This window comes from Falco rusticolus, chromosome 2, assembly GCF_015220075.1.
Source record: "Falco rusticolus isolate bFalRus1 chromosome 2, bFalRus1.pri, whole genome shotgun sequence".
Lineage (NCBI taxonomy): Eukaryota > Metazoa > Chordata > Aves > Falconiformes > Falconidae > Falco > Falco rusticolus.
Window position 1 is genome coordinate 96,388,243 of NC_051188.1, and position 19,051 is coordinate 96,407,293.

At 39.3% G+C, this 19,051-nt stretch overlaps 1 protein-coding gene across 1 annotated transcript in view; it reads right to left on the reverse strand.

Annotated features, from left to right (window-relative positions):
• Window positions 1-337: 337 nt before the first annotated feature.
• The window catches only part of TBL1X (transducin beta like 1 X-linked), a 111,671-nt gene continuing 92,957 nt past the window's right edge, over window positions 338-19,051 (reverse strand). The window contains 10 exon segments of the mRNA XM_037377500.1: window positions 338-4,745; window positions 5,799-5,900; window positions 6,693-6,858; window positions 7,924-8,051; window positions 9,745-9,819; window positions 11,272-11,393; window positions 15,632-15,692; window positions 17,215-17,253; window positions 17,255-17,313; window positions 17,417-17,480. Of these exon segments, the coding sequence (XP_037233397.1) occupies window positions 4,719-4,745; window positions 5,799-5,900; window positions 6,693-6,858; window positions 7,924-8,051; window positions 9,745-9,819; window positions 11,272-11,393; window positions 15,632-15,692; window positions 17,215-17,253; window positions 17,255-17,313; window positions 17,417-17,480 (843 nt within the window). The 3' untranslated portion in view covers window positions 338-4,718.

Genomic DNA, 19,051 nt, shown 5'->3' on the forward strand with positions numbered 1-19,051 from the left:
GAATTGTTGCTATACTATTGCTTGCAGGTAATACCTTGTAACAGCTTGATATACATACATATAAATTTCCTTTCTTAATAACAGATTTATTTGCTAATGGTGATTTGTGTGGTATTTGTGGTAATCTGTAATATAGTAAAGAAAATCAGAGGATAAAGCCTCCATGCCCTTGTGTATTACAAAATTCTATGAATCCACGACTGTGACCTTTATACACCCGTGGGTTGTGTAACCCTTTAGGCTGTGACATCATGTTACAATTTAAGTCACCCAACCCCAGCTCTTCAGCACAGGATGTAAAGTAACCAGGAAAGAATAAGGAACAACACGCACAGAATTCTCTAATATCAAAATATAGCAATTTATTCAAGACACTGAATATGATCTGTTGATTCTCTCCTTAAAACAAATGAGCTACAATACACAAGGTGAATTTGAAGAAAGTGTGGGTGGGGGAGAAACAAAACAAGGGTTGATGTTTCAACAGAACCTGGGAAATGCTGAAATGAGAACCAAGTCTGGCTGCAAGTCTGACACAGACAATAAAAACTGCAGAAGCCAGAATTCAGAATTTCAGTGAGTGGCTGAAAGAACATTTCTGCAATTGACAAAGAACCACATCTTTTAAAAAGGCAAAAAGAGGAAAGAAAAGGAGGAAAAAATAAAAAGGGAAAAAGAAAAAGAAACCCAAAAACAAAGCAGACCCTTACATTTGACAAAGTGCACTTCACTTGGCTCTAAAATTAGCTATTTTTTCTTTTTTTTTTTTTTTTTTAAACAAATTAAAAGGAAATTTCTAAGATGTAGCATGGGGTTAATGTGTGTATAACCCTGTAAGTCAGGCCCTTTAGTGCCCCATAAGGGACCCAGTGTTTTCTACATAAAAGATTCAGTATCCTTCTAACCCACAGAGTTGAGTAGTTTTTCAGAAACTGTTTTTTGTCACTTCAAGGCCAGTTCCAGACAGCCAGCAATGGTACAAATCCAGTAAGTCTCTGCATGGTTTCACAATCCTGTTTGGTCACTTAGGCTTTTCAATTCCTCTTCTGTTACGAAGAACTATAAACAAAATTATCAAAAAATATCCTATGAAAAAAATGAAGTCCACCAGCCTGTTGCTGCATGCTGCTCTGTTGCAGGGGAGCCGCAGAACGGCACTGGTAGCCGGGGGACGCCACTGCAGCAGTGGAGGAAAGCGAGAGCTCCCATGAGGGCACTTCTGCAGGTCTAGGCTTAGACGTCCATGTTGAACTACTCTCCCCATTGCCCACCTCCTAAAGAAACCAGCTCCTTAGGCTAGGACTAACCTTCGTAACTACACCTTCTGCCTTCCTTAACAGCTGGCCTCGTTTTAGCTGAAAACTACTACAGCATCTCTCAGGATTTTCCAGTGTTTAGGGTTTTGGGGAGGGGAAGAAAGGTGAATTTTCTTATCTTCTCACATACGCTGTGTTCAAACCTGATGGTCTGCATGGAACCCCCCCGGACCAGCAGCCTCTCTCACACGCAGGCTTTGCAAACCATCTGATTTTCCAATTTTGTTTCTCTTGGCTTCTTACCTCCATGTAGGTGGGCAGAGGAAAGGTAGCGTTCTGACAATTTAAAGAAAGAAAAAAAGAAAAAGTAACAGGCATCATGGACGCTGCTGAGTTATCTACGGTAGCTATCCCAGGAACAGCCATGAAACACAGGCTACGTAGCCAGCCAGACACGCTGCATTGCTGAATTCGGATTCAGCAATCTCATCTCTTTGGATCCTGAGGTCTGGCCTATTCGGGCATCACTAAAGGGACACAGGCAAGGCCAGGGCCACACTCACGCTGCCCTCCGCTGCCTGCAGACTGGGAGCTTCTGTGTTACTCGCAGAAACACCACCCAAAAGCAGCCCAGGAAGCTAACTGTGTACATGCAATGATGTAATCAAATCATCGACCCAACTGTGCTTTATAAAACCACATTAAACTCTGTATTCAAATTCAAGTCTCTCTTTGAACAAGTATTTTTCTTTTAAAGCAGTGACTTTAAATAGTCAGTACATGTGATTATTATAAAACAGTGCAAAACTGCCATGTGATCATCTACAGCCCATGCTCTCGGAGCAGAAAACTAAAACCAACACATAAACGCATTTCAACACCGAAAAAAAATCCTTCCCCTGTCCAATTCTTTGATATAAATCACAAACAAGCCTAAATGTCATTAATAACCAAAATCCCACATAACTGTTTTCACCTCAGCACTGAGTAACCCTTTTAGCAGTTGTTTCTTTTCATTCTTTTCTCCTTTCCAAATGTGTGTTTTTAAGAAATGCAGCTGAAGCTGGCAGCGGCTAGTACCACTGGAAGGACTAAGATACCGTACAGATGCAAGCATAAAGAGAGGAAGACACAGGAGAAAAAAGTGACATATAGATTCCATAAATGCCACGATGATGCCATGATGCTCAGCAGGTCACCAGTTCAGCACTAGGGCTCTGGTTTCGGTTTTGCTCAGATCAAATCACCACTTCAGCAGCTGTCATCAAATCAAAGGGAAGATCCTGTGTTACAGAAATTGCGACTTTGGGCAGACAGGTACCACATGACGTTAAGCAGGTTCTCCGCTTGTTTTTCTCTCCTACAAGCCTAGACTGTGGGCTAGAGAGGACACCTGTTTGACTTAGCCAGTTCTGAGGATCTGCCTGAATAACGGCTTACCACCACTCCAGGGCTGCCTGAGAGTTTACAGCACTTTCAGTAAACTCTGCCTATGCATCCTTCGCATCCATCGTTTGGTCTTAGAGTAACGTAGTCTTCAGTAGGCATCCCTGCAGATGTCTAGCTTGCAGTAGGGAAATCTTGTCCAAAGTGGATGGGTAGTGCTTTGGAAGTCTTTATTGTCATTCCAATCATTTCACCTACTATAACTTTATAGTGGTACGTATGTTGAGATACAATTTATATATCCTTTAGCATGGCCTAGCCTAATGGAGAGTCTACATTGTCTTGTGAGCACTGCACTGAGGACACCGTCAAGGCTAAACCTGTCTGTGCAGTGAGCCTCCGAGCGCAGAGCCAGAGCTTTCCTGGTAGCACACAGCGAGGGCGACAGCAGCACCACGTACTGCCAGATGCAATGGAAGACACTGCTTCTAGGTGCGTGCTGACCGCGGATGGGCAGGAGCTTAGCAAGAGCCCATTCTTCCACAGTGACAAATGCAGTCAATGTATCTTTGTGCAACTGGTCTCATTAAGTCAGTGATAAAATCCCACTGACTTACTAGAACTGAAACAGCTGAGTGGGATGAACGGTACACAACAGCACTGCTCAGCAAGGCCACAGGCAGCCAAGCCCATGTTCGGTATGAAATGTGAACTATCTCTAGAGGAAAGATGATCTACAAGCATTTTCCCCTGGTTACCAAGGATAAACAAAATTATGGACTCAAAAAAATGAATGCTGTATTTATAGTCTCACACTTATGAATCCCTTTTAATAAGTGTACATCATCAAACAGCCACAAAAACGAAATGAGACTATATAAATGGCTGGCTGCTGGAAGAGGACTCTTAATAAATGATGGGTATTTATTGTATCGAATGGCATTTTTTTCTAACAGCACTTTCTGAGAGCGAAGAGAAAAAGGATACTGCACCTTTCATGTTCCTTGGACTGTGTGTCATTCTTTTTGCTTGAGTTACACAACTGGTCTACGTTTGGTGGCCACTTTAGGCTTTTAAAACTGTTTAACATAAAAAATATTTTTTTTCCAAAAATACACTGGGTTCTTTCTGTTAAAAGTCATCTTTCTCCTGTAAAAATCTTCCCCAGCACTGCATTCTTATATAAAGCACTTATTACACAATTTGCTGAAAGTGCCCTTGAGACGCTAAGATCTGAAGCATGGAGGATTTTTTTTTCTTTTAAACGGAGAGAAAGAAAGGAAAAGGAAGAGAGAAGAGAGGAGAAGCAGTCTGTCAAAAATTTTCATTGTCATGTCCACCTGGCTGCATCTACTATGGGCATACAGGGAAAAAAGGAAAAAAAAAAAAAAAAAAGGGCAAGAAAGAGGAGAAAAAAAAGGAAGGAAAAGTTGGGAGGGAGAAATAAAAGGAAAACAAAAGTTTCATCCTAAGCCTGGGATCTTCCAGGCTGTAATATTCCAGCTGATAGAAAAACCACTGAACAAAAAAAGTAGTCTAGAAAATAGAAAGTGTTGTGATTACAAAGTTGAGCATTTCATCAGTACAAACTGGTCTTTGAACGTCCTTTGGGAGAGCAACTGTAGTGTCCAAATTGGAAGGAAAAAATACAACACCGCATGGAGGAGGATTTTTTTTCCCTTTTGGTTTATCACAGCATTTTTCTTTTTTTTTCTTTTTTTTTTTTTATTAATTTTTTTTTTGGCACAGCTTTTTTTTTTTCCCAGCCATCAGAGCAAGTTCTCAGACGCAAACCAAACAGTGCAATGCCTAGCTGGTGGCTTCATGCTTCCAAGGCTGAATGTTCCAGGTGGAAACCATTCCCTCCCCCTCTGAAGTGACTGCGTTTTTACTCCTTGATGAAGGTTACCGACAAAATACTAGACACCTGTGGCCAGGGAGAGTTGGTTTCACGGTACACTCTAACTTTGTTCAAGTTCGTACAGTTCTGGAGCTGTTAAGAATAGTTTTGAAGAGTGCTTCTCCCCACACATTCACTGCTGGTCCATTTGAAATTTCTTCTAAACCATTTCACTTTTACTTCCGCAGATCTAGAACACAAACCTGGAGAGAAAAGATTCAGCATTAAGAACCATTTCTGAAGGTGATGTGAACGTCCTACCCATACACAGGCTGATCAGCCAGCTCTGTGTTATACTCCCCGGCTTCAAATCAGCCTGTAAGGGAACAAACTGACACAGGAGAAAACCGAAGTAAACCCCATACATTTAACATTTAGCTGGCCTTTCACTGCATTACAAATGGAGGTTTTGGTGGCTCTATTTAGTTGTCTAAATACAGTGTCCACTTCCATTTCTGAAATATATCCAAAATAGATGCAGGCCTGGCACAGAACCTAGAGTGGACATGTGTCCATTTGGAGCAGCTGTTGGAAGGCAGGCATGGCACAATCTCAGATGGCACAACTAAGCTCAAGCAACTGAATCATGTCATAGGTGTACCCTTTGTTAAAAAAAAGAAAAAAGTTGAAAAATACTGCTCTGAAGTAGGTATGCCAACCAGACACGTAGAAGAATTATTTTAAAAAGCTGTAGAGTGTGTTATAACATATGTGCATCCTTCATAAGATGATGATACAACTGAAATTTTTAAAAAGTAACATTAACAGCAAAAATAGTAATCAATTATCAGTATTTCTACAGCAATATTTCTCCTTTACTATGCAATGAAATGTTGGGCATCATGCTGAAAAATCCCTTCTTTAGGGGTTATTCAACGCTAAACTTCTGTGGGATAAAACTCAGAAATCCTCACAACTGTTTATTAGAAAGTTGACCGCTGTGATCTGACCTTTCTTAAAAATTGACGGATGAGAAATAATGACAGAAATAACACTACTGTTGTTCTTGTCAAGTGAGTTTTTAAAAATCATTCCCATCTTCGGCAACATTCACCTATTCTACAAGCATTCTTCATTTCCAATAGGAACAACTTTCAAATCAGGAGCATTTTTAATATACTGTGCAGAGCTACTTGTGTCTTCAGCTGCCTATATCTTCAGCTTTGTCCACAGGAGGTGACAGGCATGTATAAATTTGTTGACACCCTCCAGAAAGTAATCTCCACCTAACATTTACAATGTGTAAAGTTCCTTACCGATCCATCTGATGCGCTTGCTCCCACTTTGTCTCCTCTAGCATTCCAGCAGACTTCAAAAATGCCCCCGGTGCCTCGGTAGCTATGTACTAGAGTTCCACTCTACAAAGCAAAACAGCATGCAAATATTTGATTCAGAAGTTCCCTTTGTTTTTCTCTGTCGCATGGCACTACATTAAAAAGAAGAGACTGGTGGCAAGGGAGAGCTATTCACATCACCCAGCTACGGTCATCTCCATAAGGTGCTGAAGCTAGAAAACTGGTCTTTAATAACGCAGAGGAACAGGCTCCTCCAGAAAGCAATTTACAGTAGGAGTCTCAGACATCTGTTTTTCTCAACTCTGTAACAATAAAGGAAGGCCTGGTGCGTTGGGCTGAGGTGGTCTTCTCTAAAGTTTGTTGTTAATTCAGGCTGTGAGGCATCAGTAACCAGAACTATATCCATGCAACTATGATGTCCCACTTCTCTCCAGAATATGTCCAGTCTCCAGCCTGCACACTGTTTGAATCTGCCATCACCTCACCACAAAGTATAAGCCAGGTGCATCAGACTCGTAACTGAACTCAGCTCGTTACTAAGCAAGTGTCCCTTATTGCTCTGAATCAATCCGCACCCTTGCTTCACAAAGCCGGCAGCACAACGTAACGTACCTATTTTCATGTACGCTAGGTGTTTTAGCATACAAAGAAGCCTGAGAAGAAATGTTCTGGACAGTCTCCTCACTCCACCTGAGTGACTCAACTGTTATGCTGGGATTTGTATCAGCCAACGCAATCAGGTTCACCTTGGCTGGCAGGTCATATGCTACAAAGGTACATATATTTTCCATTTATGCTTTTTCTATTAACGTGCCATCTAAAGCAGACGTGCAATTAGATGAAGCAAAACGGTACCTGAGTATTCCATATATGGACACATTTGTCAAAGGACCCACTGGCTAGATATTTCCCATCAGGACTAAAAGCTACACTGTAGACAGGCTCTTGATGTTTTGTTAATGTATGGATGCAGACTCCTCGGTCAACGTCCCACAGCCGAACAGTGGAATCAAACGAAGCACTGCAAGAATTCAAACATAAGCATGTATTTTAATTTCATTAATCAATTTGTAGTTTGATACTGTAAACTTCTTACAAGAATACCGCAGTTTTTTTTCCTTGGCTAAGCACGAAATGTTTCAAACAGAAAGGCTAATATGCCCTACAGCCTTCAAGTTTTTTATGACAAGAACTGTATCTACAGAAACGAATTCTTGTATGAGGACTCTGAGTTTATCTAGGTGTGCTGTATATAGGATCAGATCACTAGCCTTGTGAAGGCCAAGCTCCCCTCTTTTGAGATTCTACCTGCTATTATTCAGAAAGGTCAAATACATATTGTCAGTAATAGAATAAAGGGTTCCAGAGAGATTTTATTCCAAATGGATTTGCATTATTTAATGAAATAGCATTCTGTAATTCCCTAGAACTGTGGTTCTTTTCACTTTGTTTCAGAGCTGTTTTTCACTACACTCCATCTAAATCCCAAACACTGGGCTTAAGAGAATGGCAAAGGAAATAACTGGTATTAAAAATAATATTAAAAGAGCAACTCTGAGACAGTGAAGTTCCTCCCTGTTCACTCCCAGATTAAGGAGCAATACAAATACAACAGCTTTGATACAACTCTTCCCCAAACTGGACACGCCATGAACTGATTTGATAATCCCATAGTACTATCGTTAGCTGGCACTGATATACCAATATAAAAACACATTACAAGTAAACAGATTGTCCAAAATTGTCAGTATCTGCCCAGGTGAGTTGCACAGCCTCGGTCAGAACACATTCCAACTGACTGAATGCGCTGCTATCTACCTCATTAAGTACTTTCGTAACAACCAGATGCTAGATGTGAAGGTGCAAAGCCAGATTTAACACATGACTCAATCTTCCTTCTTTTTCTTCTTCCTTTTACAAACAGGATTCCTTTCCCTTTACATCCACCCCCCTGATTTATGAACACAGGTACTTTTTACTGGAATTGTCTGCAGGAAGACTGACAGCAATGTGACAGTAGAGTTACATGTCAGAAAGACGATTCTTCTTCTTGGTAGGCAACAGAAGGAGGTATTTTTTTTTTTACCTTGCTAACATGATGTTGGAGTTTGGGTTGCTGGTGCCAGGTCCTGTAGGACTCCATTTGATAGTGTAAATCTCTTTGCTGTGAGCCTGAAGATCATGTACACAGGTATCTTGCTTCATACTCCAAATCTAAGTCAGAGTAATTATGAAGGGGAAAAATGGCAATTTTACTAATCTCTTCTCAGCTGCATTATTTCAGTTCTGTATTATCCTTACCATTTGTTTATGATCGCGACACACAGACATACACGTAAGCATGATTTATTAATGCAGCAGTTTGGCTGACATGCTGGAATAACCTCGTTAGGGGAAAGAGCTACACATTTAATAGTATTTATTCAATACGTAAGAACAACTAAATAGTTGCTGTCCTGCTCATAGCCTGTAACTGTATTTTCATACAGAAGCTTAAGTCACTACTTAGAGAACTTCAGCTTGAAGATTGTCACACGTTGCAAGAGCAGTCACTTTAAAGAATGAGAAGAGAGCTTCAACAACTGCTTAGAACCTAGTAATTTTTTCATACACCAGTAAAATTTTCATTTTCTTCTTGAAATCCATTTGTTTTCCTCATGTTTTTAACAGAACAGATAATGGAAGATGATCAGCTATTTATGCAGTGTTACACGGCCAAGTACTCCAGCGTGAGAGAAACATTACGCTCAACAGAGATGACAGGTAATCTAGTACATCTTTCCTTCAGCTAACTGAGAAAATAAGATTAAGCTAATTCACAGCAGGGAAAATAACTCCAATTTAGTCAGTCAGTTTCAGAGAGATACCAAAAACGTAGTAATGATTTAACTCACTTGTTGTAAGCCTGCACTATGAGGTAAGCTATGTGTTCTTATGCTGGATTTTCACCAGCATACCTGAGCCTGCTTTTGGAAATGTTATACAAACCTTAGCCACGTTCTATGGCTAACAGGCAACACGTTCCAGGAAGCTGTAGGAAAATATCAAGAACTCCAAAAGACAAGAGAAGACAACATCAGAGAAGACTGATTTCCAAAGGAAAAGGAAGAAGAAGAAGAACTGCCTGAAGAGGATTTGCAATCTCTATCACTGAAGGTTTTTAAAACCAGAAGAGACCAGGGACAGCAAAACATTAGCTCCTGTGCCAAATTCCGTGGTCAGAAATTTGAACTGGTACCAACAACACTTAGCCACAGTGGTTTTTAAAACACAGCATGCAATTTGGCATGAAAAAATGTGCTGCCACTGGGTCAGGATGTTTAAGCAGAGCAATAACGGTTACTACAGTGCTGCTTTATGGCAGCATAACAGACAAGGTGCTTTCTTTCAGTCTCTTCCAGACCTATTTTCTGTAAATTTCCAGTTCTGTATGTAGTCCACAGTAATATATCTAGAATCCAGAGCAATGAAAACCGCAGTGGGTACATGGCAAAGACAGAGCAGAAGTGAGCAGAAGTCAGGCTACCTAAGAAGAAGAAACATTCGTAACGCTGACATTCACTCAGCTCTCATCTACAAGTTCTGCTGCCCTCTCAGTTTCCGTTCTTATACACAGGCTGTGTGCTAGAAGCGTCTCTTGCTTCACTTGTGTCAATTAGCAGCAGAAAGACTGATGAGCCTTAATTAACACAACTATACTATCAGGAAACTGTGTTACTGGTACAATTTTATCCACAAAACCAAATCTTTCCTGGGATGTCTGCTTTGCTCAAGGAAGCAGCATACATCAGCAGTCCAGCAGGAGGGCTTTTCTGTTACAACATACAGCTAGCTATTCCTACACAGACAGAGCCCTCATTACTTTTTGCCTTTACTTTTTGAACGGCAGGAATGGAAATTATATTACCTTTAATGTCATATCATCGGAGCAAGATGCTAGTAGCATGCCAGATGGGTCCCATTTGATTGCATTAACCTCGTTCTGAAACGAAGAGTGATTTTATTAAATATTCCAGTTACTTGCATTGTACAGGGCACGCAGCAGAGGGCACTCACGGTTTACGCACGCAACAAGTTCAACCACAAATTACAGCTCGGGCTGCTTTATGGGTGAACGAAAGCAGTGCCGCTTCTGTAACGCGCTATTTAAGTGTCATTTAGGAATGGTAACCATTTTGTGTTTGTGAACAATACACACAATCAGTCTTCTGACACACGTTCTGGCACAAGGTCTCTCACACCCTGTCTTCATTTGCTAGGATTTCAATAAATCCTCAAAGCAGACAGATTGATGATACAGCATTAAGTTCTTTTTACAAGTATTTCTTTGGTTAATATTCTGTAGATCTCAGAGGTACACATTTTCAACAGAAAACACTGATGGAGTGTAAAGTTTTGTGGAGTTTATAATTAATTCTTAATATTGCTGCTCTACAACAATGCTGGTCTCCCTAAAAAGAAGTGTATTGTGTAAATGAAATCCAGGATGGAATATTGAATGCCTTACAATGCTTTCTCTATCAATCTTTCTAGCACTTTGTAATTCACTAAGCCTGGTGTATCCCCTTGGTAATCACTAAATTTTCTGTGCTTTTGTGAGGGTCATACATAGGGGGGAAAAAAGCATCTCATAAAAAGGGAAAGAATGCTTTTTTAAAACATAAAATTGGCTCAGTCTCAGTGAAAATAATCCTGGAAAATATTTAGATTTTGCTTTATCCATTTTACATGGTTCAATCATAATTAAAAGCAACTGTACAGATATTTGAAGTAAAAATTTGGATCATGTGCAAAATGGTACATTTCATATAATCATAAAAAGCACCAGTCTGTTGCTAGGAGTGTACAACCTGTCATGAAGTATCAGTTTAACCACAGACTAGATAAAGGTCTCCAAATGCACAATTTTTCTCAGTGGGGAAGACAGCAAGTTCTGGAAGTTAATATCTAAATTAAGGTCAGTATATGATAGCAATTTTCTCATGAATGAGATCTAGAAAAACTAGCCTTTGATGGCCGTTAAATACCACCAGGAAAAGAGGGGGGAAATATATCTTAAACAGATCTTATTAAATTGGTTCTAAAACTGAACAATGGCTGGAGGTAAATGGTTCTCTCCTTATTCATAGTTCTCATTTGCTAAAGGAAATTAAGCCGGGGAAACCAAAATCTTATTAATGTGCCCTTAGCCTGCAGCTGATGCTACATATAAATAGACTCATTGTTTAAACTGCAGGTTTGGCCTCCTATGGTGATTTAGAACAGTTTTTCCCTTCTCACAGGCAGTGAATCACTCCCAAGGAATACAGTTTTAGGGAAGCTGTGGGATGTAACACATTTGGTGCTAGAATACACCCTGCAAACACATCATCTGCCATCATCATAACATGCTTCTGTGACTTCATCATTAAAATTTCAGACTTTTTAAACTTACCGTGTGTCCTTGGAAAGTTTTAACGGGACGATCACAGCTAAGTCTGCATACATGAATGCACATGTCAGTGCTGCAGGAGGCAAAAGTAGTGTTGTTCTGCCAGTCTACATCCAGAGCAGGAGCTGTGAAGTACGAACAATGGAAGGAACGTCAGGGAACACAGCAAAGAAACAGCTATCCCAAATCATTTTCCTCCTGTCACCTATCTGGATCAAACCGACTAAAAGCTAGTTCTTGGTCAGTCACTTACGACCGGTTATAGGGATGACAGGGACTGTCTGAAGGGCACAAATTATTTTTTTTGTCTTGCAGTGGATGATGTGGATGCTTTGCATGGCACCTTTTCTGAGAATCTTTTGGATTAAGTTACGTAAGAGGGGGCAAAACAATCGACCTCCACCCTCCCCTCTCCCAGCCACACACGTCTCTTGGGTCACCTCTACCATTCATTCCTTTGTAAGCCAGTTCAGCGAAGAACCTGGAAGAAAACTAACCCAGAAAAAATGTGGATAATTTCAGCTGGATTAGAAAAACTGTTCCTGTGAATGCCAGACTCGGCAACAACGCGGGAGGGAGAAGCAGCAGGTGGCCGCCTTCATTTGCACTAGCTTTATGCAACCACCGATACAAACCTATCGGTCTTGTGTGGACACGTGGATTAATAACACCTACATTGTTTAATTTGGTTGGGCATTGATTTAGGATGGGAACATTGATCAAGCCAATTTGAAATGACAGGAAGAGTTTCTGTAGAGGGTTTAGCATTAAGTAGGACTGAATTAATGAAACTTTGTACACAGATAGCACATGAACGCCTAACTAGTGCCTGTGTGCAACACACACACTTCGCAGAAAGTGTGGACCCCCCTCCCAAAAAACCACCCCACAAAACTTTACAGCATCTCACTGCAGACTAAAAGCATGCACAAGAACAGGAGGAAACTCCTGACATACAGCTTCCTTGTGTTTCTAGGACTGTGCTTGGATTTTTGCTCAGGAAAGAGTTTAGCTGCCCTCCAGAGGATGACATAAGACTTGCTAAAACGCAGAAATCTTAATTCTCTGCATACTCTTGTGAGAAGCAAGCGCGTCACAAGACAACTAGCATATAGGAAGCAAAGTTGAATCTCTCTCTGGCAACAGTACAATGCAAGTTTACCATTAAAATGAAACCAAGAAATGCCTTATTCAAATACATTCAGAAAAATACTTTTGTAACACAGAGGTGAAAAGATGTCTGTTCTGGCTAGTCTATTATATTTAACTATGGTTTTTTTCTGTTAAAATTTGTACGAACTGTAAAATGAGATTGATCCACGTCACCTTCCGAAGCAGCAGGTAGCTCACTAAATGAGAATGGAGGGCTGAAATTGTTTCATATACAAGTATTTAGTAAAATATTAATGAAAAAACTTGCTAATTCTGTGCGACAGGTAAGGAATTTCTACATTGCAGAAATATAAAGGCAATTTGTGTGAGGAGGGCAGGCTGCTTCAGAGTTTTCCGATGAACATGAATGGGGATCAGGAAACAGTAAAGGATTTTGTTCCTTTAACTCTCTGTTTGTCTTTTTACGCTGCAAGCTTTGTAACACTGTTTCAGAGCAAACAAAAATCTGTCTTCATTAACAGCAATATGCCTTCCGGACTAATATCTAGTATGATATGTATGAGCTGAAAAGTAATTTTCTGAGAGCTATTGGCACCTAAAATGATGGATTTGCATTGCAGCATAATTTGAATCAGTGTTGCTAATTAATACTGATTCATTTACTGGTGTATTTAATCATATGTTTACTGGGTAAGTAACTACATAAAATGGTTTGGAAAAAACAACCAAACATGCTTTTTTGATGCAAGTAATCAAATTGCCAAAGTGTCTTGAAAACTACAGGATACTTGCCAATTGCATAAAACCAGTTAGAATGTCATCTAATAAAAGCAGCAACAAATCATTAAGAAATGCAGCCAAAAAAGATCCCAACAATAGAAGTGTTACAATACTTATCAGTTAATTTAAGCTTTTGCTGAACAAATTTAGGTGTAATTCAGAACTGGAAGCTCAGAAGAGGATGGAGTTAAGTGACTGCAGTAAGTGATTCAGAGCATTAGAAGTCTAAAACTGGGTCATACAAGTATCTTATGGTATCACTTAATTCATTCCTGCATGCACAGACATCAGTCCACATTTATCAGTAGATGTGAAAATTGGATTATTTCACTCCATTTTAAAGAAATATTCTTTACGGACATGTATTTTGATCAAATGCCTTATGATGACTCATAGTTTAAAAAAGAATAATGAAAACCTAGAAGCTACTTTTCCACATACTTACATATTTTGACCATAAACCCTTAAAAGTTACATGAAAACATTAATGACATAGATGCCTTCAAGACCTAGATAAAGGAAACTTCCTTATGTATTTTAAGATGACAGTTTTTACCATATGGGTGTAAACTAAACAAGCTGTTGTAAAGCAGCTGAGAGTAAAAAATTTATGTTATTCCTAAGCCAACTATCTTCAGACTTCAAAGAAGTATGCAAAGAAGTATACCGCACAAGTATGTGTTAAAGGAACTGTACTCTGCCTAGACTAGACTTTTAATTGTTAAAATGCCACCTTTAATCCTTGTGTAGACAAGGTTTTCAGATTCCAGATATGGAAAGGAATTTGCTGTTAGTTTGTTCTGGTGATTAAGTGATGTAAAGAGGACAAGGCGAGGTGTTTGTGGCTTTAGACTTACATGAGGACAAAGACTCCAGCTGATTTTAAGGGGCTTTTTGCAGGACATACACTTTTTGCCTATCAACAATTTCCTTAATAACAAACTGCTTTACCTTCCTATGAAAACATATTTGAAATAATAATAAAAAATATAAAATCAGGCTCTCTACATCTCCACTTCACTTGTGTCTTATGGTCCAAAGACAAACTGTATGCGTAATAAGGATTTAAAAAACCCCATGTATTATTGCAAATGGACATCAGCATATTGCATCAGAAGGTATAATTAAGTCTTCAACTTGCTAGAAGGGGAACGGAGTGATATGTCCTTGATGCGCACCACTGCTAAGACAGCTACACGTCAGCGAAGGCGATTCATGAAGGGGCAACCAAGTTCTGAATCTTCAGCATCTTAGACCAATAGTTAGGGATCAGAAGGCTTAAGAGTGTCATGAACTACATCACTATACGGTGCAAAGTTTGCTTTTATGGAACAGTTATGACAGATAAATAAATGCCACAGTGAGAAAATCTGTCGGCAGACACGATTCCTCCAAACTGACAGTTGCATTAGTGAGAACATGAGTGACAAAAATGCAGAGTATGGATCTGCTGCGCGCACGCATATACTTCTTGTGTTCTGTTGAATAACCAGTTCAATTACCACTGCTTGTTAGTAACATCTGTGAAAATATGAAAATGAGAACAACTAGAAACTGAGTTGAAAAGCATGTGCAAATTAATGCTTTATTAGTATTAAGCACCTTGCGAAAGCATGGTGTATTAAAAAATGGATTAGTTACAGCAAATACACAGGAAGATGAACACTTCTATCCTCAGAATCTGGCATGTTTGGGTGGTTTTAAACTCTGACTATGCCCCTTAAAAATTCTTCACTACGACAACTTATCCAGTTTGGATCATGAATTCAGTCATCATCTCACAAGTCTAGCCTCAGGGGAATTTAAGATTACGTCAGTGATTGCCCGTTACTCAAGATTACTCAGTAACTGTGACATCTCCTGTCTTTTTGAAGCAGACCAGATCTACAAACGACCACCCCAAGTAAGGTTTTGGTGCAACGAGGTTTTGAAACTCAAGGTTGGCAACTGACTTCTGATAATTAGAGAAAGCAAATATTGAAGAACTTCAAGTCAAAATTAAAAGCTAAGAAATTCCTGAGGAGCTTCACGCTTGCAGCAGAGAATGCTAGCTGCATGACAGACCCACCTGCTTCTGTCTCTGAAATGAAAAGTCAGTTTCATTGCAACAGGAGCAGAAAGAGCGGAAGTGATCCCAGACACCCATCACTGAAAAGTCTCTTCATAAATCACCACTTGCTACTATTCAAGCACATAGATAATGACAGAATCATTCAGCTAGGTAGACATGGCTGTTGTACAAATCCTTTCCTAGAATCAGTTTGACTTGCAAAGCTGAATCTCACAGAATCCTATCTTTCTGAAAAAAGAATAAACCCACAAGCCATGACACTCAGAATAGTTAAAGGACAAAAAAGTTGGTTCAAACTTCTCTCTGGCAGATGGGGTAGGTTTTTACAAAAGGATAAATTATACTGACAAAATTAAAAACTGCATTTCATTACAATAACAAGAGTTATGCAGAAATTACCTGAATGGAAAGGAAACTGCTGTTTAGCTTCTCCTGTGTGAGCATCCCAAATTATTGTTGTCTGCATCCGGAAGAAGGGGGGAAAAAATGATTAGTGACTGTTCAGCTTCGAGAAAACAGAGAGCACCCTCACTGAGGAGCAATTCTAAAAGACAGACTGATAAAATCATTGACTGCAGAGAGCCGTGTGCGCTGAACAGCTGAAAAAACAGAAATTGCTTCAAATATTACAGAATAATAATCTAAGTGTATATAAAGGGTATCATGCCTACAGAGGAAGTAATATAACTACTAAGAATATGCACATTCTCTCCGAATAATGCTAGAAGATAGCACTAAACAGGTTCAGTATTTTGTTACAGCTGTTACAGTTATCTTCTTCAAAGAGACTTTTTCCCCTTTTCAGAGATGCAAGTGGAACTCTTTCAAAACTATGGGATGCTACATTTCTCACAATTAAACTACCAAGTGCAATCTTTATCTAGCAGCAGAGTACGTATCCCTTCTTGCCAGTTCTGTGGTGGGACAGAATAAAGTGTAATTTGCTTATTACAGGTTTAATCCATACTCATAGCGTATGTAAGCAACTCCCCTGTAGAGCTAAATACCACCTTCTGAATGAATTGTCAATTTATTGGGAGTGGATGATTCCACAAAATAAACTAAGGATGCCTCACCTTGCCAACAATGGATCACCTGAAGAATCACTGCTGTTATTGGGAACCAGAACAATGGAATTACCACTGGGAGACATGTGTAGCTGAATATAAGGCAGTATTAAAAGGAATAAAACTAAGTTTCCATTTTCACAAGTATGTGAAAATATAGGGATTCATCTAGCCTACAAACCAGCTGTACGACCCTGGGCTAGTTTCCCTAGACTCCCTCTGTCAGTTGCTGGAGAGAAGCACTGTCGGTGCCTCTCATTGTGACACAGGCCATGCAACCCATCACTTGGAAGTCCCAATCTAATTTTTAGACATTGAAAGTTAGCCAAGATGAATGCTGTGTACTTTCCAGTTTCAGTTTTAATGGATCTGTGCACATCATCATCAGTCATCTGTTCATTTTAATCTCTAATGCGCATTCAGCTGTAAATACGTTTTGCTTGATTTTGAGTTCTGAACTACCATTTTTTTTGCATATTTGCATAGGAAGTGATACTTATTTTATTCAAATAAGTGTTTCAATAGTTAGATGAGCTAAAAGATGGAGTATCTTTAAGATCACTTCCTTCCCGGAAATAGTTAGTTGATAAAACTACAAATGTAAGTACTGGAAGCAGTTCTTTACTTAACTGAGACACATTTAAGACACAGTTTTACACAGGGGGTAAAATGGAGCTGGTTTTTTAAAGTAAAATCTTTTACATAAAAATAGTACACACTTATGCAGCCTCAAATATGTAATCAACATGCACTAAAACATATTAAAGTAAACTCAACTCCAACCTAAATGATTCTACAATTCTGCGATTCTCCAGGATGCCTGGAGGAGAAGAAAATAATCTTAGAGAATTCAGCAGCACAAGCTCACTGAGTCAGCACATTTATATGTTAGAATAACATATTTTTAAAACTCACTTTATCAACACCAGCACTTAAAATATAATTCCCCTTTTTTGTTCCATTTCAGGGCAAATATTGGACCTTTATGTTGACCTAAGGTGCTTGCAAGGTTACCTGGAATAAAGAAAAGGTTACTATTACAATTTGTTTACAAACCAATCAAATTACAGTTCACCACTGTTTGATGCTCAAGAACAGTAACTGTTGTTTGACTTACCATCTTCTGTCCATATTCTTGCAAAACCATCATACGAGCCTGTAGCCAATAGTGTTCCATCACTCTGTTGGGATATATAAATGGCAAAGGTTGATACTAGAGGAAATCTGTTTCAACCAACCCTTTTTTTTTTTCTCTTTCTTTTTTAAGGTTTGTGCATTGTGATTTATGGGAAATATGAGTTCACAGATTTAAACTAGAGGTTATTATTGCAGACAGCAAAGAAGAAATAAAACCCTCTAACATACGTGAAATACTGGGCTATACCATCAGATAAGAGTAATTTAACGAAAGGATTAGAAAAAGAAAACCAGATATAACATATATGGGATTCTTCCAGATAATGAACAGATACTACTTTTTAGACATAAAGAGCCTATAAAATGTCAATAGATCATCTAAAACCTGACTAAACCCCAGTTCAGTGAAATTCAGGCACCTGTACTTGAAAGAAGGACCTAAACACCTAAGCCACCTACATTCGTAGTTACCACCTAGAGTGCTATCTACCACCAAGAAGTTGCTTCCTACTTGTCTGAACACAGACTCCAACACATGCTCAGAGGCATGGCACCATCACGGAGAGCCTGAGAAAAGTTGGATTCATGGGTCCCAATTAGCAGGAAAAAAGCCCAGGAACTGTAATCAGCAAATTACAGGTATTCTGCTGGAGGGAGCCCTTCACTGAAGGGTATCTCCTGTGCAGCCACCAATGCTAGAGTTATTGGGCCAGAATGAAAATAATTAAGAAGGAACTTGACTCTGCAGTCTGGTGAGACAGGTGCTTTTGCAGCTGGGTGTTTAAACATTTCAGCACATGGATTAGGCAGTGAAATTTAACCCATTTATCTCCAGACATCAAGAAGTTAGGAGTTAGTTTAAGAGCATAACTAGTCTCCCTCTACAACTAACAGCATCGCCCACCTCTGGAGTGTAAGCCATGATTCTCTTGTTTCTGCTGACTTAGAGGGAGTCTAGAAGACTAGTTCAGATAGTTAAATCTAACAGAGATGAATCCTACCCTTGGTACCAAAGGACATGATCTGAATATGGCCTCTAGAAATAACCTTTCTCATTTAACAAAAATCACACAAACCAGAGAAAAATTGATTTAATATCACCAGTGTGAAAATTTCACAGCGAAGTATGATTAATATTGTAGTTCTAAACAAACAATAAAGGTGGATGGCATTTCTAGCATCATGAATAGAAAATAAGGAAAAAACCATAAAATAATCCTTTAAAACTTATACCCACTCCAACCCTCCCAAAACAGTGAGTCAGAACAGCTGTAGATATAACTCAAATATATAATGATATAAGGGGAAAAATATCAAAACCTAAGCCAATTTCACTGTGATATATACTTACCTGGACAACTGATGTGAACAAAGGTGGTAAGAGGGAAAAGAGAAAAGGGAAGGAAAACTCGGGGACTAGATGTACAGTTTATCCAAGTCTGTTGGTGGCAATTCACATTCTTTTAAAAACTCAAGGTAAGCTGGAAACACTTCAAGTGTTTAATTTAGGAACATTTCCTTACATTAAGTACTAGCACAAAGCAAGTGAAGTATCCATGGTCAATGAAGTCTGGAAAGGTAAGGAAATACTAAAGGATGCCCTATATGTTTTAGA